This window comes from Arvicola amphibius, chromosome 2 (genome assembly GCF_903992535.2).
Source record: "Arvicola amphibius chromosome 2, mArvAmp1.2, whole genome shotgun sequence".
Classification (NCBI taxonomy): domain Eukaryota; kingdom Metazoa; phylum Chordata; class Mammalia; order Rodentia; family Cricetidae; genus Arvicola; species Arvicola amphibius.
In genome coordinates, this window is record NC_052048.2 from 79,541,845 (window position 1) to 79,566,686 (window position 24,842).

The following is a 24,842-nucleotide window of genomic DNA, read 5'->3' on the forward strand; positions in this document are numbered from 1 at the left end:
TACATAAATATCTAAACACAATGACATAATTTAACTTTAGGTACAAATTTTATATATATCAAACAGATGTGGAATTGCTCACACACTGGCAATCCCCAGTACCTGGGAAGCCAAAACAAGGAGATTAAGAGTTGAAGGCCAGCCTAAGATATGAAACATCACTGTCTTAAATCTTTTAATTTCATTTTTAAATTTCATTTATATTCATAAAAGTAACATTACAAATACTTTTAACTTGTCATAATTTAGAGTCCTCTGTTAGGTGTGAAACCATCTCATGCTTCCTCTGCCCATGCATCTACCTTCACTTATTATCACAGTGATGCCATCATTTCTGTTTCACAGATGAGCAAACTGAATTATATCTGAGTTAAGTAAATTTATGTCTCACAACTTATGAAGGGAAGAAAAGTAATATGGGAAAACACTAGAGCTTAAAACCTGAGATGCTAGGGTCATGTTATTTGGTCCTATCCCTAAGGTCAAGTGTCAGCTTGAGAGAGCTGTTTATTACCTGCTAAGGAGGCCTTCCTATGGCAGAACAACCTTTCTGTGCTATTTTAATTCATAAAATCATTTTTGATTAAAGCATAAATCTCATATCTATGTCTCTGCAAGTGTGTCACTTGCATCAAGTTCTGACTCTCCTATTTGTGTCTTTGTGAGTAAGTCACATGAGTCCAGTTCTAATTTTCCCATCTGTGTCCCTGTGAGTAAGTCACATGAATCAAGTTCTGATTCTTGTTGCGGTATTAGGAAGCTACAGAAATTCAGAAGTTGCTAAATGGACATGTAGTAATAAATGGAGCTAGAATGGAACTCTAAGCATGAAATGGCAGTAACTTTAATGTTCCTTCTTCCTCACCAACCCTATGAAAGCAGTCTCCTGGAAGAAAAGCAGTGGATGGTGTTAACTAAAGAAATCAGGCCAATCCTTGCCTGGACTCAGCAACTCAAATGCCAAAATTGGGACAGTACAAAAAAGGCTCAGATGACTCCCCCAGGACCCCAGTCCCGTGAATGGCGATGTGCAGATTGGTACAGTGTTTCCATTTCTTAGAAATAAGAATTTGGGGGCTGAAATGAGGCTCAGTTAATGAAATGATTGTCTAGCATGCACAAAGCTCCAGGTTCAACCCCCAACTCTAAATAAACTGAGTCATCTTCAGCAGTACAGAATTTAAAGATCAGCTAGAGCTACATAAAACCCTATCTCAAAAAAGAAAAAAGTCAGGCATAGTGGTGCAGTCCTTTAATTCCAGTACCTATTAGGCAGAAGCAAGCAGATCTCTGTGAGTTTGAGGCCAGCCTGATCTACATAACGAATTCCAAGCCAGTCAGTGCTACATATGAGACCCTAAAGAGAGAGAGAGGAAGAGAGAGAAGACCAAAACACTGTATGAATATTTCATAGTAGAGATTTAAAAATAAAGGGCCACAAAATGGTTCAGCAGGTAAAGGTGCTCTCTACCAAACCTGATGACCTGTTTAACCCATGGGGTAAAAAAAGAACTGACTCTCACGGGTTGTTCTCTGACTTACACACACACACACACACACACACACACACACAAACACATGCATACATGCTCACAGGCTCAAACATGTCTTCATCTCTTGAGAGCTAGAAGGATCCTGTTCTGCTTCTTCTGTGTGCTGTCCAAAGCCAATATTGGCTAATAAAATTTGACAGTTTAGCACAAACCAAGTGGAGTTCATCAGGATTAACTGGATGACGAGAATTCATCAACCATGCAATGTAAAAACATTGATGTAATTGAAGTGGCATTTAATGGCTCTCCATACTGTCTAGCCCCAACCCCCTACCATTATCTTCTTTGTTGTCTCAGGCAACAAATGACTCCTTCTCCTCATTTAATCAGCTACCTGGTACAATCAGTTCTGCTTTCTTATGTTATTTTTGGAGACTGGGTCTCATTGTAGCCCAGGATAGCCTAAAGTATCCTCTGTATACCCAGGAATAATCTTGAACATGGGATTCTCAAGCCTCTGTCTCTGTTGCTGGGATGACAGGCACTCACCACCATACTCAGCTAGTTCTATTTTCAAACTATGTCACTGACCCTCACTTCAGACTAATAGTTCAATTCTGGATGATACTGCACTTGAGTTCCTTCTCCTGTACCACTTTTACTTCCCAGCAGTCTACCCTTTATGAAGATGCCTCTGAAACTGCACAGCAATCCTATGTGCTCTCTTCCCCTCACGCGGTAAATCCTAACCTATCAGCTCCTCATTAGAGGGTCTTTTGGGTGTGACCTGTTCCACTCCCAGCTACTTTCTGCCCATTCATGCCCTAGAGGACAGCACTGATTGAGCTCTCATATCATTTCACTTACTTGTTTTACAATATGCTGGGGGTTTTTCCTACCTGTGAAGTTGTCTTCCCTACCCTGCTTCAGTCTCTCACTTCTTCTTGACCCTCCTCTCACTCTCACCCTTTACCCAATATTGTGGCAGAAATAGAAATAAATGTCCAGATGAAAAGGCCAAGGCGGTAAATCTCCACATTGCTCCTTGACAGCGGGGCTCATTTATATCCAGCTGTGGGCAACACCAAGTTAGCCATTAACAGGTTCTGTAAGTACAGTGCCTAGTGTCCACAATCAGAGGAATTCATGAAAATATTTAATTTTTAAATGAGAAAAGAAATAGAACTGAAAATTTTTAATATATAATATTAATATTTAAGTATACACACATACATATAAACTAACATATATGAATATGTGAATATATGTATTTTATATATGTATTTTTTGCACAGTCTTATACAGGACTATATAACCACTTTTTTTTTTAGTGGAGGAGGTCTACACTGAAAAAAGTATTTGGAGCCCACCAAAGTTAAAGCATGACCTATGCCATATTCAGAATTTTTTAATTCAGAAGATTAAAATTGAGTTTGATCCATTTTTTAGTAACAGACTAAGTTCTGAAATCAGGTAAAAAATATAACACTCAACATTTCAGGAAGAGGTAAACTACATAAATATAACTTGTGGGTTTTCTTATAGTTTAGAGACAGAAGAAGAGCAACAGTATCTTGCCTCAAGCTATGCTACCATCTCCACTGACTCATTACAAGGTGGAAAGAAGTATTTGGTATGGGTCCAAGCTGTCAATGCCCTAGGAATGGAGGACTCACTGCGACTACAAGTCCATCTGGACGATATAGGTAAGGAGTAAGAGATACTACATAGCTTTTATTACAGACAACTAACTGGCATTGATGGCATCAAATGGTCTAAATCTGAACAAAGTACACCTAAAGTTCCCGCAGATCATAAGCAATCATTTTCTTCTGGTATTCTTTTCCCTGGGGCAATTCTGCAATTGGACACACTTCCAGTCTCATTTCTAAGTGGCGGTGATTTTGCAAATATATTTTGAGAACATGAGTTTCAAAAGCTAGGAAAACTAAGAGAGACTTGAAATTTACCTTACAAGAAGCCACCCATCAAGGGCAGATGGGAAGAAACAAGGATTGTACTCAGATGTGATGAACCTTATGTTGTAAAAGGCATAGCATACTAATGGATTGTGCTCTGTGTGCTGTGTGACAGGGAGGGTCCTTTTCAGGTACACACAGATTGCCGAAAATTGTGTTGACGTGTCTAACTTCACCACCAAAACTAGTGTTTGCATGTTTTACTTGAGATATTTTAGACCCTGCCTTTTAAAGGTTACAATATTTAATAAGCATTTCTATTAACTCCTGTATTATTTTCATTATTATTTGATCATAAAACTGCTTATTTCAGCTGGGCGGTGGTGGCGCACGCCTTTAATCCCAGCACTCGGGAGGCAGAGGCAGGCAGATCTCTGAGTTTGAGGCCAGCCTGGTCTACAAGAGCTAGTTCCAGGACAGGCTCTAGAAACTACAGGGAAACCCTGTCTCGAAAAACCAAAAAAAAAAAAAAAAAAAAAAAGACTGCTTATTTCCTTGTTGGAGATTTATACTGTTCTCAATTTTCCACCATCTAAAGTATAATATCATGAACTACGTTGTAGCAAAATCATCGTGAAGTTCTTGATTCTTAAAAATTAATTTTGGTTAATATACAAAAAATGAGTTTCATTCAATGTTTATATATATATATATATTTACAATATACAACTATATATATATATGTGTGTGTGTATATAATTGTTCTTTGTCCTTATTAGTTCTTTGTCAACTTGACACAAACTAGAGACACCTAGGAAAGGTGAACTTCAGTAGAGGAATCTTCTACATCACATTAACCTATAGCCAGTCTGTGGGACATTTTCTAGATTAAGATTAATATGGAAAGGCCCAGATCACTGTTAGTGGTACCACCCCTTGGCTAGTGGCCCTGGAATGTACAAGAAAGTCAGCTGAGTGAGTCATGGAGACCAAGCCATTAAGTAACATTACTGTGTGTTTGATAATTTTTCTAGTGATTAATAATAAGAAAAGTGTTGTGAAGAAATCTCTAGGGATTCAACATTAGTACCTTTTGGAAATCACTAAAGCTTTCTGTTATGGCTTTCTGTCATGACTTCTCAATTAGTGTCAATTATCTCAAATAATAAAATTACTTACTTTCTAACAGTCATCCTATCCTGTCCTCTCACTATTGGATTTTAAAAATTCATGCTGCTGACTATGATGACAAAAAATAACTTCATTTTATTCTATATTATTTGGAACTACAGATCTCTTCACAGTGTATATACATTTTGTAAATATATGTTTTGAAGTAAGGTATAATAAATATAGCCTTTTCTTAAGGTAGGTTCCTTTTTGGGCTGAAGTGATGGCTCAGTGATTGAGAGTACATAGGGTACTTACAGAGGACCCATTCAGTTCCCAGCACCCACACTGGGAAGCTCACATCACCTGTAACAATCCATTATGTTCTGTGTCATTTCAGTTGTCTCCTTTTTAGGAATAAAAGTATAAATAGTAACAGCCTTATTGTTGTGGTAATTATGATCTCAATATAATCACCTCCATTTATTGCTTACATACTATATTCCAGGAACTTAGAAGACATCGTATTTAATATTGACAGCCATACACGGTAGTACAGGTGAAGAAAATGATAATTTGCTCGAGTTAATACAGTTGGTAAATAGCAACAGAAAGTCACCCAGGTTTGCTAGCTTGCTGCAGTTAACCATAACTGGCCATGTATGCTAGGAAATTCTCAGTTGGCCTCCACCTCCAAATCTGGTTTCTTAAATTCTGCACTGGAGTTTGGAACTGATCCTCTTTCTCCTTCTCTTCCCATCCACTTTACTTTCTCGTCAGTGTCTCCATCCATTCCTCACTTTCTCATAGGCCAAGATAGACTCATAAACACAATTTGAAAAGTAGAGATCAACAGCGGAAGAGATTCAAATGAACAAAATTGCCAGATTATTACTGAATGAGTTTTCATTGTATGACACTTTAAGAACAAGGTATTGTAAGTTCAATACATGATCCATTTTATGAACCTGAGCAGAGACTATCCTAGGAGCAATCTCCACACAATAGCTCCAAATTTGAGCTTTAAGAACATTATTAAGGTTATGCTGAAATATGGGGCAGCAAAATAAATTTAGGCCTAGAAAGAGGATTGTCTCTGACAGTTGTGACTATTAATTCTCTCTAAATATGGGAAGTCATGCTGGAAAGACACAAACAACTATAATCTCATTGTCTATTGTAATACAATTGGAACATAAATACATAATACCCGTGATAAATTTAACTTTTTTAAATATTTATTTATTATGTATACAATAGTCTGTCTGTGTATATGCCTGCAGGCCAGAAGAGGGCACCAGACCCCATTACAGATGGTTGTGAACCACCATGTAGTTGCTGGGAATTGAACTCAGGACCTTCGGAAGAGCAGCTGGTGCTCTTAACCTCTGAGCCATATCTCCAGCCCCTAATGTTTTTTTTTAATGCAACATATGGTGGAAATGTTTGAAACAGTGACAAGAACCACAGATTCAGCAGTTATCTTATCATAGTCAAACAACGTGTTTATAATTTGTTTCTTTTCAAAAGTTTGAGCTTGCTCAAAACTAAAGGCTAGTTAGTTCTTCATTACATTGCTTTTTCATACTAAACCTCTTCTGCTGCTGTATTACTTTCTATTGCTGTGGTAAGACACCATGACCAAAGCAACTTCGAAAAGAAAGAGTATAATTGGCATTATGGTCCCAGACGGTTAGAGCCTATGATGTGGAGCAAAGGCTGAGAAATCACATCTTAACCCACAAGCAGGGGCAGAGAGTTAACTTGAAATGGCTAGAGTCCTTAGAAACTCAAAGCCCACCACCAATGACATACTTCTCCCAGCAAACCACATCTTCTATTCTCCCCCAGTCACCAACCAGGGAACAAAGGAGTAAATGCCCAAAGCTTATGGGGGCCAGTCTCATTCAAACAACCCATTCCATTCCCTGCCTCACACCCTGTTGTCTTATAGCCACGTCGTAATGAAAAATTCATTTAGTCCTACTTCAAAACTCCCTATAGTCTTCCAGTCTCACCCACTGTTTAAATGTCCAAAGTCTTTTCTGAGACTCAAGGCCATCATAACTGTGACCCTTTGTAAAATCAAAAAGCAAATTACATGCCTCCAACATATATTGGCACAGAATATGCATTACCATTCTAAAAAGAAAGAATGGGTCAAAGTGAAGAAATACTAGACCAAGTAAGACTGAAAATCAACAAGACAAATACCAAATCCTATAGCTCCGTATCTGATGTCAAAGATTGTAGATGACTCTGTCCTTGCAGTATTGCTGCCTGGGACATCCTTCTCTCTTTCAGTCTGTTTCCACTCCCTGTGTTCAGGGACTATCCCCTTGGCAAATATCCCACAGTTCTGTCATCTTGGGATCTTCAATGCCATCCCAGTTCACTTTCACAGATTCATACAAAGGCTTCTCTTGGCCTCTTGCTCATGTAGGGACTCATGTAGGGACTGCCCTGACACACATTGCCTAGACTCAATGACTCTCCTAGCCTTGGAAGGACATTCTGTAACTTCTTTTCTCGTGTCATGACTCTAAGGTCAGAAGCCCATGGATGACACTGCCAAGTCCAGCTGTCCCATTGGGAAGGAGCCTGGCTCCCTTGAATCATGTTTGCAGCATCTTTCATTTGCTGTTGCTTTCTAGGAATTTATAAATCCCTTAGGATTTTCCTTTTGAAGCCAGAAGTTTTGCTGGGTGAAGTCTTGCCCTGAGGGCACCCTTCCCTTTATTCCATTGCAGAACAAGCCTTACCTTGATTGTCCTATCTCTTGTAGCACAAACTTAGCTGTGGTGCTTTTTCTCTTCAAACCATAGATTTTATATTTCTTGCTCTTTTTTCATTGTAGATCTACATAAGAATGATTAGTAATCTCTATCTGAAAGAGTTGGTATTAGGTTATCTTGAAATCTTTTTGATAAACTAGTCACACTACTTTTCAATTTAGCCTCAAGTAAATTCTTAGGACAAGGGCAGAAGGCAGCCATTTTCTTTGCCAAAATATCACAGGAATAATCTCCAGTTCATTAAAGTTCTCACTTCCTTCTTAAGTCTCTTGAACTGTGGCTGTAATGGTCTGTCCTGTCCCTTTAAGAGACAAGCCACACCCTCTCCCTCCCCAGTCCACTGAGGCAAGTTGATCTTCAGCTTCCAGTCTTAGTCCCTTGTCCCTTCCTTGTTTCTCCCTTCTCCCCGCTTCTCTCCTCTCTCTCTCTCTCTCTCTCTGTCTCTCTCTCTGCCTGCTCTTTCCCCTTCTCTCCTTCCCTTCCATAACCCACTAAATAAATATCCAACTTTACTCTGCGTGCTGTGCTTATCCATCTTGCCATATGGCTTTCTGCCTGGGACCCAGGTGCCTTCGTGGCCTGCCATGGTCTTGGGACTTGCTGCCCACTGTCTGCCACCACTCGGGGACCTTTGGTGTAGTCTCATGCCCTGCTGCCCACTGCCTCCACTCAGGGATCTGCAGCATTTTACCTAAGCCATTACAGCAGCTTCAAAATCTGTATAGCTCTCATCACTACTCTGTTGCAAGCCCCTACTAGGACAACTCACTAATCCCTATTCAGAACATTTAAAGTACCAAAATGGTCCACATTCCTCCAAAAACCACTCCTTGTACCAACTTCTGTATTAGTTACTCTTCTCTTGCTGTGCTAATACACCATGACCAAGGCGACCTATAAAAGGAAGAAGAGTTTGGTTGAGCTTATGGTCTCAGAGGATGAGAGTGAAGGCCTGGTGGCAAGCACCAGGAGCAGCAGCTAAGAATTTACATTTTGATCCACAAAGAGAAAAGAGCAATAGATGACTTGAAATGACAAGAATCTTTTGAAACATCAAAGCTGCCCCCAGTAACATACTTCCTCCAATAAGCCCATACTCCCTAATCTTCCCTAAATCACCACCAACTGGGAGCCAAGACTTATGGAGCACATCATTTAAACCACCACAGGCACCACCTGCTTTTCTCAAAGAAAAAAAAAAGCTTATGTTTGCTTCCTCCTAAGAATAGCTGTTTCTGCAAAAAGCTCCTGATATCCTAAATAATTAGCAAGGGGACTTTTCAAAGTGAATTGATTTATTCAGACTTAGCAGTGCAATATGGCTATGTATACCATTGTAAGCTATATATGAATTCAAAGAGGGTGAGGCAAGAGATTTCAAAGGCAAAATGAGGATGACTATAAAAATTGTTTTGGATTAATTACCTTTGCCTGTAGGGATTAGTAACAAAGATAGTGTTAACCCAAACATGGCTAAACAGCTGATGGACAGACATTACACAAGCATTTTTTGTGAGAATATTAGGGTTCTGGTAGAGTATTTTGTGACCAGTCCTGTAATCATGCACATGGTCATGAGTTCCTTTCCCTTTCTATCCTCACCCCCAACTTTATTTACTTAATTTTTTGTTAAGAGGACTTAACACAGTTATTATGTTTCAATTCTGATCATTTTTACAGGGTTCAGAATACTTAATGGTGCTATTCTGAATGCCTGCACCAAACTCAAGTGGCAAACAGGAGGAGGACTATAATTTATAGCCTTACTAGTACTTAAAATATTTTAAGTGGTCCCAGAGCCCTGAAAGTCTACTTTCTTTACTCCAGAAAAAATTTAGAAATTGATTCCTATTGGAACAAAGCTTGTACTAGTAAAGGTAAAATGACTGTGTAAAGCAGGGGTTATAAATCGACCACAGTGAGCTCTGGAATGGAATTAGTTTCGTTTTGATGTTTATGCTGCTTAGTTCTGTATAAGACTGTACCGGAAAAGCATATTTTAGCTTTATAATATCTATAAATTGCCTATCTGCATATATAAGTTTAAATAGTTGTTAATAAAACAAGAGCTTCCCAAAGTACAATCTATGAAGTTATAAATGAATAAAAATGAATTAATTGATAGAGGATATTAAGTTGTAACAATATTTCCTAAAGCCTAGATGCAGGCTTTTGAGTTGATAATTTATCTAACAAAGACAAAAGCTTTCATCTTTACATTATACATATATAATAAATGAAAAGTATCAATAATGTATTCTGTTCAGATAAGGAAACTTATAGGGCCTAGAAAGATGACTCAGAGATTAAGAATATTGGCTGATCTTCCAGAGGTTCTAAGTTCAATTCCCAACAACCACATGGTGACTCACAACTGTCCATAATGAGATCTGGTGCCCTCTTCTAGCCTGAAGGCATACATGCAGGCAGAACACTGTATACATAAAAAATAAGTAAACAAACAAACAAATAAATATTTTTAAATTATAAGTGTATATGTAGTTTAGAAATATGAATATTCTAGTTACTACACAATTTCTTCTATAATAACTATAAGGTGATCCATCAGAATGTCAGTCCCCCTTTAAGGACACACAACAATTTCTTACTCTTAGAGGACTTGTTCATTGTAATTGGAGAACAAAACAAGCTATCAGTCAATGTAAATATTCATATATTTCCCTATTCCCCAGTAGAAGAAGAGTATTACTATGAAAGGTTATCAAGCAAGATTATCTGAAATAAACATTGATGGTGTGTTAGCTTACTGTTACTCTGACAATATACCTGAAATAATCAACTCATGAGAAGGAGGGATGTCATTTAGTTTGCCAACTTGGTAGTAACAGTCCACAATTGGTTTATCCCATTGCTTTGGGCCATGGCAGAGAAGTACAACATGGTACAGTGCCTGGTGGAAGAGGCCACTTACTTTATAGTTGCTAGGAAACAAAAAGTGAGAAAGGAAGGGCCAGAGTCCCAAATATACCCTTTGTAGTCACATATCTCATAGATCTAAGACCTCCTACTAGATTACGCAGCTTAAAGTTCCTGTCATCTCCCAGTGGTGTCAAGCTGGGTTCTAAGCCCTTAACACATGGGACACTGGACACATTTAAAATCAAGGTCCTAGAATAAAAGATACTCCTTTATCTCTTTTTTTATACTCCAGATAATGCAGCCAGCAGTTGGTGTTTCCTTAGGCTTTTAAGAAGTACTTCTTTCTTACATAATAAATAAGAAAATAAGACAAGTTCTATCAGTTGAGATTATGAATTTATGGGACTTTGTACTTTGAATTTTGACATGTCTCTATATTGATGAAAAGCTATCAATGTCTTCCTGGGGAAGTCTCTTAACCACTAGTATTTTGCTTCTTTTTCTAGTAATACCTTCTGCATCCATCATTTCCAGAGCTGAGACTACAAATGCTACTGTGCCCAAGACCATAATTTACTGGGATAGCAAAACCATGATTGGAAATGTATTCTGTGAAATGAGACACAAAGCAACAACAAACCAAACGTGGAACGTAAGCTAAGTTTTCATTTTTCCTTAGCATCTGAGGAAATGATTTGCAGAACAGCCCATTAACAGTGTTCAGACTGGACTTAGGAAAGATCCGTTTCTCACACTTTGGACTGACAGGATATTTGAACTACTCTAGTTTCAGTGATTACTGTGTGTTTCTGAAGAGGATTATTTCCTGAAATGATCTTCTGACTTCTCTAAATTGTTAAATAGACTGAATTTACAACTAAATGGGATCATTTTTAGTTCCTTAGCATTGTCTCTTAGGATGAAATTTGCATCCATATCCATGAATATGAAACTAAAGCGCTCTATGCTGAAATTGGACAGCATGATTCAAAAATCAGATACTAGAGTAAGATGTCTGTAACAAATTCCCAAGCATATATATTCTGGAAGAACTCCTTCAAACACTGCCTTTGAGATGCTGGCCTACTTTGGGTGTGGCCTTTGGTGCTATAAAAACAGATGCATAAACGTGTGCAGTCTCTCTTGGCTGCTGGATTCAGTGCCTGTTCCCTGCTTGTGCAGAGGACTGTTGATCTGTTAGTCTACCCCTAATAAAGAACCCTTTATTATACTCAATTCTGAGCTAGTGTGATACTAATATATATATATATATATATATATATATATATATATATATATATATATATATATGCAACTTGTTAGTAATAAAAATTAAAACAAAAAATTCTCAGAGATGCAAGCATTCTTTGGAGATATGTAACAAAACTTATGAGAAAGTCTGTAGCTAACCACAGCTGCAGTTGAGAGGAGATACTGGCAGTCTTTTAAAGGGGCCACTACAGGTTACAAAGGGAGAAAATGAAACCATTGAGCTATCTAAGGAAAAGGCAAAGAATACTTGTATTCTTTGCCATTTCTTAAGTGTGATTAATAATATCTGGACATGGTTAGTCAGTTAGGTGCTATTGGTATCTTAAAGGACTGAGATATATCAATGACAGGAACCTGCAATACCGTCCCCATTCATCATAAATCCTCTGAAGGTCTAGATCCTACAAGGACAGACACTTGCAATTTCATAAATAAAATCTGTGAAAGTTCCATTTGTGATCTGTCCAGAAGGACGCATGTCTGGCCAACTTGCTCTGTCAGTAAGACTAATGATAGAGAACAGGCTTCTAAGTTTCCCACCCTGATATGGAGAACATAGTGTAGTAAGAAGTCATGCTTTTGCCCATCAACAAATATGTGTGCCTATAAGACAGAGACATAATCATGAGATTACATGTACACATTACATGAAAGTGCATGATAATAGGGAGATATCATAGCTGTTATTGCACAAGTGAAATTGCAGATGAAAGTAGCAGTTTTCAGAGTCAGTGGCCCTGCTGACTTTGCCAGGCAAGGTTCCTCCATTTGAGAATAATTTCTCAGGTGGGTTGACATCTAGATTATCTGAATTATGACTTCATTATTATTATCATTATTATCATTATTTTAAGTAAAATTCAAAGATGAATAATCTTTTAAAATGTATCATTGTGATTAAAACATTAAAATGAACTGCAAATTCTAAGATGTTTGTCTAAGTCTCAATGTAGTTTTAAAAAATGTCAGTATATAAAATACATAGAGTTTTTCTCTTACATAGTTCTGACTAAAATAAAGATCTTGAAAGCTTGTTTGTTTTAAAAGACACAGTAGTGATAAAAAATTACTTAATTTTTAAAAATATTTGTATTTATATATGCATTCACACAAATATACAGCATAGCTTAGGTACAGAGTTGGTGAAAAGAAATTGTGTTTCCAGAGACTGAATGACTGATTGGAACTTCAACACTGTGGGAAGACTGGAATGTTCCACGTCCAGAGTTCTAGCCCTCGGGCACAGCCATTCCTCCTTGCCCACCTCTGTGACAGGAGTTTTAGTGCACACATCCTCAGGATGCTGAAGTTAGCATATTTTTATAGCACGTCAGAAAAGGCAGTACATCATTCAAAGCTTTAAAGTTGTTCCTCTTGTCAGGTGATCAGCTTTGTGTCTGCTTACCTCCTACACTTTCCCTCATTATGACCTCTGTGTGGGGGGAAGGGCGTTCACACACACTCAAGGTCATTGAATCTTACATTCCTCCCAAATCACTCTGGGGTACAACTAAGCTGAAGGTTAACTCAAGCAAACTGCTAAAAGTGGTGCTGGACTTTTTATAATGTGTTCCTGCAGTCATCTTTCAAATTATAAAGTGGAAACAAACCCTAATAATACAGAATGTTGTGTGATGACATTTTCCTAGGGAGATGTAATATATACATACATAAATGGGGAAGGTGGTAGATGGAGTATAGATAGATGATAGATAAATGAATCATAGATGTAGATAGATCAGACATAGGAGATAGATGACAGACAGACAGACAGACAGACAGACAGATTGAAGGGAGGAGCCTATTCACCACAGAAAAGAAACCCATGACAGAACAAACGAAAGATTACACCAATGTCCAACTTAGTGAAGCAATTAATTTTTATTGGGTTCCTAACAGGACTATAGGTGGCAGGTTTCCCACAGGAACAGGGATGACTCAAAAACCACTGCATCACTCAAAAGTCCCAAAAGTGGTTATGACTCACTGAATGCTTCCACCATGGAACTGTCTGCACAGATTTGAGATAACTCAGTCTCTTCTCTGTGTAGCACCCAGCTGCCAGCGACCCCTCCCCCAGCAGCTGTTGGTACATTTTTATGCTAGGGAGGAGCGTCTTCCAAGTTTCTATTATCTTGGTCAGTGGCATTAGTTTTTGTTTACCTCCTGAACTTCATGAGCCTCCCCTCCACCACAGAGGAATTTTTCTAAGGAAACTGCTCTACAACAAGTGTCATGGTGCCTCTACTCCTCCCTCCTATCTCCATCATATTCACTATCTTCTGTAATCCTCACAACAAACCTCCCAGCGTTCCTTGTGACAGGTAGCTTTAACTTCATTGTATAAATGAAGTAAAGCCTGAATGAGTCAAGTCAAGGATTTCCACATTTGCATAGTACCTAAGTGCCTCTTATTAACTCTGTATTGCTCTAGAGACCCAGTGAATAGTCAGAAAATGAAGGCAACAGGTTCCAATCCAAAGTCACATTCCATCCCCTCTTCCATGCTTCTAAAACACAGCCACTAACACAGAAAACGGTTGATCACCATTTCTTTCCATAATTTTCCAGTCAAGTCAAAGATAGCCAGGATGAAGCTTTGTTTAATGTTTTCATCTAGGTCATTCCAGTAAAAGAGACTGGAAAGTTGAAAGGGGCTGTACTTTCACCTCAGTTCTAGGATGACAGTCTTTATCAAATTAGCTGGAGGGCAGTGACAGAAAGCTATTTAAGGAAAATCTTGTGGTTCAGATCACAGGATCCAAGCTCTGTTCTGTGCAGCCGGCAGCACCCTTCTTCTACTGTTGCTAATTGTAAAGGTAGTGGATGCCTCAATCTGCTGAGTTTAGTGTTACATTCTGAGACATTTACCCAAGAGTATCTTAGGCCAGATTAAAATCTTAAGACAAATGGCTGTTAAAGGGGGTAAGAAAGCCTGAGAAAACACCAGGTATAAATGCCAGCATTGCATCTCTCCATAATCAGGATGCTGTGATCAGCCAAGATCAGAATCTGCAAGACCTTTAATATAGACTTTGCTTCCTCAAAGAAATTCAGTTCAAAATCCCTTCTTGAATTCAAGACTGGGTTGGGACATATAAAGAAGACTTAAGAAAGTTTCAAGCAATAACAGTAGGAAAATAAGCCAGACACAGTGTAGTCCAAATTACAAAATAAGACGAGATCTCCAATGATGATTGTGTCTAAGTTAGATATGTCAATAACATAGACACATTTGTATCATTTCACATCAAATTTTTGAGTAACAATAAACCACACAAGTTAAAAATTCATGTACATTCATTTCATTGACTTCAGTTTGCCAAGTATAAATGTAAACTACATTCCCTGACATGAAATGGCCCCACTCTTTGACTATCAGAATATTGATATAATGGTTCCTAAGATGTTGGAATCCCCCCCCCCAGGAATCGCTTACTAGAATCCTAGTCCCAGATAGAGGGGTTAATTCATCTCCCAAAAGAGAGTTCACACAGCTTTACCAACTTGTCAGACCAATTTGAAGGACAGCTGGAACCATGACAGTGGTGATGGGTGGACCACACCTTAACTAGAATTACTTAGCAATGCTACGTTTTACCTTTTATTTGAACCTAAACTTCATTTCAGACCTTATAAAATGTATTGGACCTCCTAGTTCTCCTCCCAATATGGCCACATTGATTAAATCACCTCGTCCTGCATTTCATCATGTCTTGGTCTTTTTAACTGACCCATTGTGGATGAGTGACTGTGCCTAACATATTAGGGCTGCCAGCTTTATTTAGGCTCTAAACCTAAAAACTTTGTTAACAGTTTTGTCAAGCCATGGACTCCAGGAACAAAGTACACATTTGGAGTGTGTGGTAGTTTGAATGAGAAATGTTCTCCTATTGCATCTGATCACATGGTGCCCTGTTGGTGGTAACATTTGGGTAGATTTAGGAAGTGTCGCCTTGCTAGAGGAAGTCTGTAACTGGGAGTGAGCCTTGAGGTTTCAGATCTAGAGACTGCTCCCAGTTCACTCTGTGTTTCCTGCTTGTGGTTCAAGACTGAGCCCTCAGCATCCTGCTGCAGCTGCCGTGCCTCCCCTCTGACATCACAGACTCTTATCCTTCTGGAACTGTAGGCCAGATAAACTCTTCAATAAGTTGCTTTGGTCATGGAGTTTTATCACAGCAAGTAAAAATATAACTAGTACAGAAGTTGGTACCAGGAATGAACTGTTGTTGTGAAGAACCTGATCATACAGGATTTTTGGAACCAATAGCAAGAAGGAATTGATCATTCCTTTGGTATCTTAACAATACATTCTATTTATTCTATTTTCCCTTCCTTGGGAGATCCTCTTTTCCTTCCCAGTTCCTTACTAAGTCCCTAACTTCTGTGGTTAATTATGCACATTGTAGCATACATATCAAAGACTTAAAAACTAACATCCATGCCCTGCGATGGTAGCACGTACTTTTAATCCCAGGACTCGGGAGGCAGTGGCAGGTAGATTTCTGTGAGTTCAAGGCCAGCCTGGCCTACAAGAGCTAGTCCCAGGACAGCCAGGGCTACATAGAGAAACCCTGTCTTGAAAGAAAAGAACTAACATTCAAATATAAGAGAAAACATACATTTTTTGGGTTTGGGTTACTTCACTCAAGATGACTCCTTTTAGCTCTATCCATTTGCCTACAAATTTTATGATTTTTCAAGCAGTTGGACAATATCCCATTTGTATAAATGTACCATGTTTTCATTTTTAATTCATAAATTAATAGACATTAGGCTTTTTCCAATTTTAGTTATTATAAATAGAGCAGCAATGAGTATGGATAAGCAAGTTTCTCTGTAGTAAGATGTAGAGTCCTCTGGATGTATGCCCAAGAGTGGTATAGCTGGATTTTATGGTAGATACATTTTCACCTTCCTGATGAATCAACACACTGATTTACATCATGGTTGTACAAGCTTGTGCTCCCAGCAGCAATGAGTAAGTGCTATGATTTTCTTATATGAGCTGTCATTTGTTTTCTTGATCTTGGAAATTTTGACTGTTGTGAGATGATATCTCAAAGTAGTTTTGATTTGCATTTTCCTGATGACTAAGGATGTTGAACATTTCTTTAAGTGTTTCTCAGTTACCTGCGTTTCATTTTTTGCAAACTCTCTAGGTAGTTATGAATCTCATTTTTAATTATATGCTTTCTTGATGCTTAAATTTTTTAGTTCCTTATATATTTTAGATATTCTTTCCAATGGGCAACTGACAAAAATCTTTTCCATGCTTTAGGCTACTCCTTTTCCTAAATGATAGTTTCCTTTGCCACACAGAATCTTCTTAGTTTTACAAGGTCTTATTTATTAATTGTTGATCTTAGTGTCCATACTATTGGTGTCCTCTTCAGAACATCTTTTCCTATACCAATTAGTTCAAGCCTATTCCCACTTTCTCTTCTATCAGATTCTTATGGTGATCATATGTTGAGGCCTTTGGCTCATTTAGGGTTGTCTTGTATAGGATGATAAATATAAAACTATTTGGATGCAGACCAGTTGACCAGCATCATTTGTTGAAGATGTTGTCTTTTCTCCAGTATGTATTTCTGACTTCTTTATCAAAAAATGAAGTGCCCATAGGTGTGTGGATTTACATCTGAATCTTCAATTCAATTCCATTTCTCAATGTCTCTCTCTCTCTCTCTCTCTCTCTCTCTCTCTCTCTCTCTCTCTCTGTCTGTGTGTGTGTGTGTGTGTGTGTATACCATGTTGTTTGAGGTTAGGGGTGGTGATACTTCCAGAAGTTCAGTGATTAATCAGGATTGTTTTAGTTATCCTGAGTTTATTGTGTTTTCATATGAAGCTAGAAGTTGTCCTTTTCTAAAATTTGTAAAAAATTGTGTTGGAATTTTGATGAGGATTGCATTGAAGCTGTAGATTGCTTTTGGTAGTTTTTCCATTTTCATAATATTAAACCTTATGATCCATGAGTATGGGAGATCTTTCCATCTTCTGATATCTTCTTCAATTTCTTCAATGTCTTAAAGTTTGGTTTTGTTTTTTTTTTTTTTGGTTTTTCGAGACAGGGTTTCTCTGCAGCTTTTTTAGAGCCTGTCCTGGAACTAGCTCTTGTAGACCAGGCTGGCCTCGAACTCACAGAGATCCGCCTGCCTCTGCCTCCCCAGTGCTGGGATTAAATGCGTGCGCCACCACTGCCCGGCTTGTCTTAAAGTTTTTACAGTCTTTCACTTCCTTCATTTAAGTTACCCCAAGATATATTTTTGAGTCTACTGTGGAAAATACTGTTTCCCTGACTTTTTCTCAGTATGTTTACCATTTTTATATAGGAAAGCTACTGATTTTTGTGAGTTAATTTTGTATTCAGATACATTGCTGAGTATGTTTATCAATTATAGAAATTTCCCACTGGAGTTTTTACAAACTTTTATGTAAAGTCATATCATCTGAGAATGAAAAGACTTCTATTTTGTCCTTTCTTATTTGTATCCTATAGGCAGAGTTTTTTTTCTGGACAGCCAGTCAATTCTGTCTCACCAGCTTCTCCCAAATAACCACACAGAGACTTATTATTAATTATAAATGCTCAGGAAATAGCTTAGGCTTGTTATTAACTAGCTCTTATATCTTAAATTAACCATATTTTTTACCTGTGTTCTGCCACATGGCTTGGTACCTTATCTCAATACAACATGTTCATCTCCTGCTTCTTCTGTCTCCTCTCAACCTTTCTGACTCTTCCCTTCTTGTTTCCAACATCCTCCTAGTCTTCCCACCCAATCTCTTCCTGTCCAGCTATAGATCAGTTAGTTCTTTATTAATACTGAGAACAGCACATCTTCACAGTAAACAAAAGGATTATTTCACAATAGCATCCTCTCATTCTCCTTCAGTTATCTTATTTCTCTACTTAAGACTTCAAGTACTGTACTGAATAGGTATGGAGAAAGTACATAGCTTTGTCTTGCTCTTGATTTTAGTAGAAATGCTTTGTGTTTCTCTCTGTATAGGTCGATGCTGGCTTTGGGCTTATTGTAAATTGTGTTTATTATGTTAAAGTATGTTCTATTAGTAATCTCTCCAGATCTTTTATCACTAAGTGTTGTTGGATTTTGTCAAAGACCTTTTCTGCATCGAATGAAATGATCATGTGACTTTTGTCCTTCAGTCTGTTTATATTGTGAAGTACTTTTATTGATTTATGTATGTTGAGCCATCCCTGCATCTCTAGGATGAAGTCAACTTTATAATGGTGGGTAATGTTTTTGATATATTCTTGTATTTGATTTACAAGTATTTTGTTGAGAATTTTTGGACCTGTTTTCATAAGGAACATTTTTCTATAATTTTCTATTTTGGGCTGGGTCTTTTGTTTGGGTTTCAAGGTATGCTAACTGAATACCTTCTAACTTTGGTCCTTATTGTTATTAGAGTTGTTGCAATCAGTACCCCAAATAGAATAGGTTTGGACACTCTTTTGTTGGTGGTGGTAATGGTGGTTTGGTTTTTGTTTGTCTGTTTGCTTTTTGATTTTTCAAGATGGGGTTTCTCTGCACAGCAGTCCTGGTTGTCCTGGAACTCACTTTGTATTGTAGACTAAGCAGGGCTCAACTCTCAGAGCTCTACCTTCCTTTGCCTCCTGATCAAACTCACATAGTTTTGCCTGCCTCACCTCCTGACTGCCACTGTAGTGGGAGGGTACTCCTTGGTTCCTGGCTGCCTGGCTAGCTTAGAGCCAAAACAATCACTGTAGTAATTAAATTGATGCTCGGCCCATTAGCTTTAGCTTATTATTGGCTAACTTTTACATTACATCTCCATTAATCTGTGTATTGCCACGAGGCTACCAGATAAAGTTCTAGCATCAGTCTCCGGCAGCTACATCGCATCTCTCTGACTCGACCCTTCTTCCTCCCAGCATTCAGTTCCCATTTTTCTTGCCTACCTAAGTTCTGCCCTATCAACAGGCCGAGGCAGTTTCTTTATTCATTAATCAATAAAAGTAACACATAGACAAAAGGACCTCCTATACCATGCCATTGCTGGGATTAAAGGCGTACATCACCATGCCCAGCTGGATACCCATTCCTTATGTCAAATTATGTCAAATTCAAGAGACTAAGTGATGGTAAAAAGCAGAAAGGGGAGTTTATTCAGTGGCCATATTGGAAGAGAAACAAAGAGGGCCAGTGACAAACACACCACCTCCACCATTGCACCATCTGTCTTTAGGTTTCTGATATGAGGTTTAGGTTAAAACAAAAAGCAAAAGATGTGTATAACTAAGAAGTCCTGGTCAAGATGCTATCCACTCTCATCATTTTCTTGCTTCTAGCCATATCCTTCAAGTTGTGACTGTGTAAAATAGCTTTCTGGGAGATAAACTCTCCCTCTGGTTAGCACCGGAGCCTCAACATTTTTGTTCTAGTGTGAGATTTTTAATGAATTTTTACATTTTGGGAACCATTGTTTCAATATTTTGATCACCAAAAGGAGAAGAACAAATGTCTCTTTAGAATATCTTTTTCCTGTTAGGACAGTTACACTACTTGTATTCTGTGTGTGATATGTGTTGCTGGCAGCAGCATATTTTATCTCAAGGCCACAATGTGAAACTGGAGAGTGGGAAGTATAACTGACCTGGCAAACAGACATGGACTGTTTCTCCCAGAAGTTGGAGAAGTTCCCTTAGTGCTTTATAGATTCTTGTTGTGGGTAAAGAGGCATCCTTGGCTTTCTTGTAGGAAAAAAAAAATGGGGATGCAAGACAGTATGAAACAGAGTTGAACTTTATGAAGAGATTTTAGTATAGATTTTAAGCCTGGGGGTTGTGAAAGAAAGAAGCACTTGGGAAGAAAGTAAGACACACATGAAAGCATGGGGTAGACAGGCAGGCTTCTTAGTGTCTTACTTCTTCTTTCCAATAGTCATTAAAATGCTGGTGAATTTTGAGGTTATTTTCTTCAAAGATTGCTAAGGAACATAATAAGACCACAGTAGCTCGTTAGATGTACCTAAAGGATTTGTAAAAGTCTAGACCATGAGATGTAAAAAAGGAGGAAAGAGATGGGAAAAGGAGAAGAGAATAAGTTAGGGGGAGGGAAGGGAAAGAAGTGGAGGGGGGAAGAAGAGGGAGGGGAAGGACAAGAGGCCCAAGATTAGTTTCAAAAGCATTTTGAATTCCATTTGTTGAAAAGGAGGTTGAGGAAAAAATAAACTTAGCATCATCAAAGGAAGTGATGCCAAAAAGATTTAAGATTTGTTTTATTGACTCCTTGACAGACAGGTTTTTTTATTGATTTTTTATTGAGCTCTACATTTTTTCTCTACTCCCCTCCCTGCTTCTCCCCTCCCCTTCAACTATCTCCCAAGGTCCCCATGCTCCCAGTTTACTCAGGAGATCTTGTCTTTTTCTACTTCCATGTAGATTAGATCCATGTGAACTTCATTTGGTCTGGTCAGGAGGGGACACTGCAAGTAGGAGCTGGTGCACTAGAAAAGCAGTAGAGGCTCCTGTGATGTGTAGCCCTGGAGACAAGGTGGGGCACCTGTAATAATCCACACCAGAAAGATACAGGCAACCACCATGATTAAGTCAATTAAAAGTATATGCGGCCTTTATTAGCCAGTGACCAAGAGCAGGCTAATGCCTCAAAGTCTCTTGGTACCAAAGCTCAGTAAAACAGCATTTTTAAAGGCAAAAGCCACAAAGACCATAATTTACATCAAAGTTAGATGAGGGCTAGAGTAACTTTGAAACATTCATTTCTGGTAGAATATAGTAATTATTTTAGATAGGACATGATGATTATTTTTTATTTATACCTTCCTCAGTTATTTTAGTGTATGTTAAGTTTGTTAACATTTGTATAAATATTAATTATTTTGGTTAGTACACATGGACCATGGTCAAGGTCATGGAAATATCAAATGTGTTGCCAAGGTAGCTGTAATTATTGTGGGGTAGAAAGCTGAGAACCATTTAAGTAAACACAACATGGAGTCTGGACAAGATGGTGTTGTCTTAATCATGACATACCTACATGGAGGGAGATGAGAAACAACTGTATGGTGGGTATCATAGGTATCAGTCAGGTCCAAGAGAAATCAGTAGGCTTTTAGAAAAACCCCAGAGAACCAGAAAGGAGCAACCATGAACCACCATGTGTCAAGGGAGACAAACAGAACCCAAGTACAACACAGGAGTAGCAAGACCTTTTGCCATCATAGCAAAGCAAAGATCTGTATAGGAATGACGCAGCTTCCTATCACCCACAGAGAAAAGTTCCTGTTTCCAACCTGCTAGAGAAAGAGGTTTCCTGGAGAGACTGTGGAGAATGTAGTAAAGAAAAACATGGAGGGAGAAAGCTATTTTAAGTTTAGAAAAGGTATTTGCTATAAGAATTGTCAAACCATTTGCCACTATGCAGTATAAAATCTAGGTCTGTACAAATGTTTATATCAAAGATACCATATTTAGGCAATTGACAGTCATTATTTAATTTTGTATGTGTGACAAGATGATGTTACAGAAGAAAGTTGGCCATTTGGGTCTGCTTTCTGCCCAGGATAAGGCATTTTGAGAAAAGGCACCTCTAAGAGTCCTTGGGCAAGAATGGGTTGTATCCATTATGAGACTTGATGAGTCAAGCAAGTGGAGGGATGTGAGGGAAGCCTCTGCTTCCTAATCTCCCAAATGTGTGGCCATTGTCACATCCAGGAAACCAAGCTGAGTTTGGGTATCCCCAAAACTGACTGGTTTAGAGCAATGAGCTCCAACCCAAGCTTGAGTGAGGCTCCGAGTTGGTCCAGAAATGGCAGTTGTCCCAAAAATGAGAGACTTAGCAGAGAAAAAAATAGGCCAGTGTACAGTGTGGAGAAACAGCAGTAAGCATAGAAGGGTAGGGGCCCCAAAGAGCATCTGTTTCAGCTGAGCCCCCTCATGAGTTTTGGCACTATTATCATAGGTCTCAGGTTAGGAGCTCGAGTGCACACTGAGGGCAGATGGATTGTCGGAGGGGAGATCAGACCCATGAGGCAGAATGTGTGCCCCTCTTATGTTTCAAAAGAATTGGCAAGGTTCATAGCAGCACTATGAGTTAATGTATGCGACTGTCTCTAATCCCAGGAAGCAGGAAAAGGGGAGGAGGTCTTACATTTTGAGAAAGGAATGAGTGACCTTGAGAATGTGAGGAGAATAAGGAAGCACCCATTAGCTAATATGATTCTCTCCCTCCTTTAGAGTAGACAAAATTTCTTCTTGGTCAAGTAAGTAGAATCTCCGGCTGCGTAAAGACCTAACATTCTGCTTATGCTGGGTCAATCACTTTGACTAAGCGACAATCCCTAGGAATAAGGGCTCACTTGTCATGCTTAAGAGATAGATATAATAATTAGCTCTTTAATGAAGTTTGATACTCTTCTTTCTGCCCCAAGTTCAATAGCAACATAGGGCCCTAAGTCTGCATGCTTTTCTGAATAATCCAGAAAGTATTCAGAATTATTCAGAAAAGTGAGACTTTTCTTTATTTTCTAAACATGTTTTCCAGACTTTTTGCTTGTAAGTGAGGGTACAGAGAAACCACCAAACTGGACCACACAATTTATAGAAGAAAGTTTTATTTGAAGAAATTCAAAGCTGCCATGCAAAAGGCGGAAAGTCTTGACAGTTTTAAAGAGATGGGCTGCTGCAGAAGGAAGTGGGAATAGCCTGGAAATTAGAGTATCAAGTGGGGAAGTCTGTGAGCCAGAAGAACCTGGGGACTAGAAAGGGGACTTTAATATGTGTTACTAGGGAACTAGATGCCCCATTACTGGAGATATTTTACTGTAGGGACAGATAAGGGAAGTAATGGCTCTTCCTGAAAGACAAAAACTTGCTTCATGAGTTTCTGAGTGCTGGTTTAAGCTTTTGTGTATCTGCTAGCAATCTTCTGTTTACCTAACAAGAGTCCAGCCTGAACTGAGCTCAGAATGCCATTTAGGACATTGTCAACGTCACTGCCGTGTTGAGGGTCCACTTTGAATCATGCATCCCCCAATATTTTGGACTACTTGTAGGCCATGGATGACATTCATGACCTCCATGACAGCTTAAATGTGTGGTTTTCTCCTTCTGTAGCTGAAGTTTTACAGCTTTCCTGCTCCAGGAGTTTTCTTGCTAAACTCTTATAATGTCCTCATGCTTCCATTTGAGTCTATTCTCAAACTGTTTTATTCAGAGCCCCAAAGGGTTAATTAATTAATTTCCCCCATATCAACACAGGGCAGGTAGACACTGATAGCTTGGATGCTTTTATAGGAGAGGTGGGAGCTATGTAAATAAGATCTATAAAAAGGACCAGAAGTCTTTCAAGCACACATTTCCCCTTCAGCTCTCTGGCCCACACCCATTCCCTGGGGTGCTTTCTTTCCCACTATAATGTTTCCATGTTTCTATAGCAATACAGAGAACTGGTGGTTCGCATCCTCCTGCTCCTCTGAGAGCCAGACCCTCTCCTCCAGATTCTCATTATCTTGTAGTCTTCATCTTGGCGCCTTAAGCTCCTATCAAGAATTGACTAAGAGGCTGGAGACATGGCCCTTGGTTATAGTGGCCTTCAATGCTCTTGTAAAGGACCAGGGATCAGTTCCCAGCACCCACATGGTAGGTCACACCTATCCATAACTTCAGTAAGTCATTTTCCACATAGTGCTGCCGTGAGCCCTGGTCCCTCTCTCCTGAATGAACCAGCTAATATGAGGTGTGTTTTTCACTTTGCTTGATAACAGATGATACCAGAAATAAAATCATGAGTGTATTCCTGAGCTATTTTCTCTCCTATTTCCTTTCCATTGCATTTTTAGAATCCACTTTTCTTGGATGTTTTATTCGCTCTCATTCATTTGTGCACACACCTTCATATATATTATATAATTTACATAAATCTCCAAATAAGAACCAATTTAACAACTTAGTACCTGAGTATTTGTTTCTAATTTTTCATGAATAAATGAGATATTTTCCTCATTCAGTGATGTCATCCATACAAATAATCAAGGCTTGCCCTGAATTCAACCAACAGCACCAAATAACTGAGTGACAGGTACTCAAAAAAAAAGTCCACTACAGAGGAAGAATATGAATGATTACAATGAAACTCTCCATGCCATGGTGGGGAGGGGCAACTATTCCAAAGTGCAAAAGCTATGATATTTTGGAATTTCCAGAGATTTCCAAGTTTGTCAAATATAAGCCAGCATGGATTTTTCCTTTTAATTTTAAAACCTGCATCTGGTTGTGTGTGTTTTATACAAAATATTCTATTCTTGTCTGTTTTCTCTGGCTCTGGGAAGTGCCCAGGTATCTAGTAGTGTTCCATAGATCT

At 38.6% G+C, this 24,842-nt stretch overlaps 1 protein-coding gene across 1 annotated transcript in view; it reads left to right on the top strand.

Moving 5' to 3' along the window:
• The window catches only part of Il23r (interleukin 23 receptor), a 68,392-nt gene that overhangs the window by 18,559 nt on the left and 24,991 nt on the right, over positions 1 to 24,842 (top strand). Inside the window, exons 5-6 of the mRNA XM_042054537.1 lie at positions 3,039 to 3,199; positions 10,704 to 10,849. Of these exons, the coding sequence (XP_041910471.1) occupies positions 3,039 to 3,199; positions 10,704 to 10,849 (307 nt within the window). The remainder of the gene's footprint in view (positions 1 to 3,038; positions 3,200 to 10,703; positions 10,850 to 24,842) is intronic.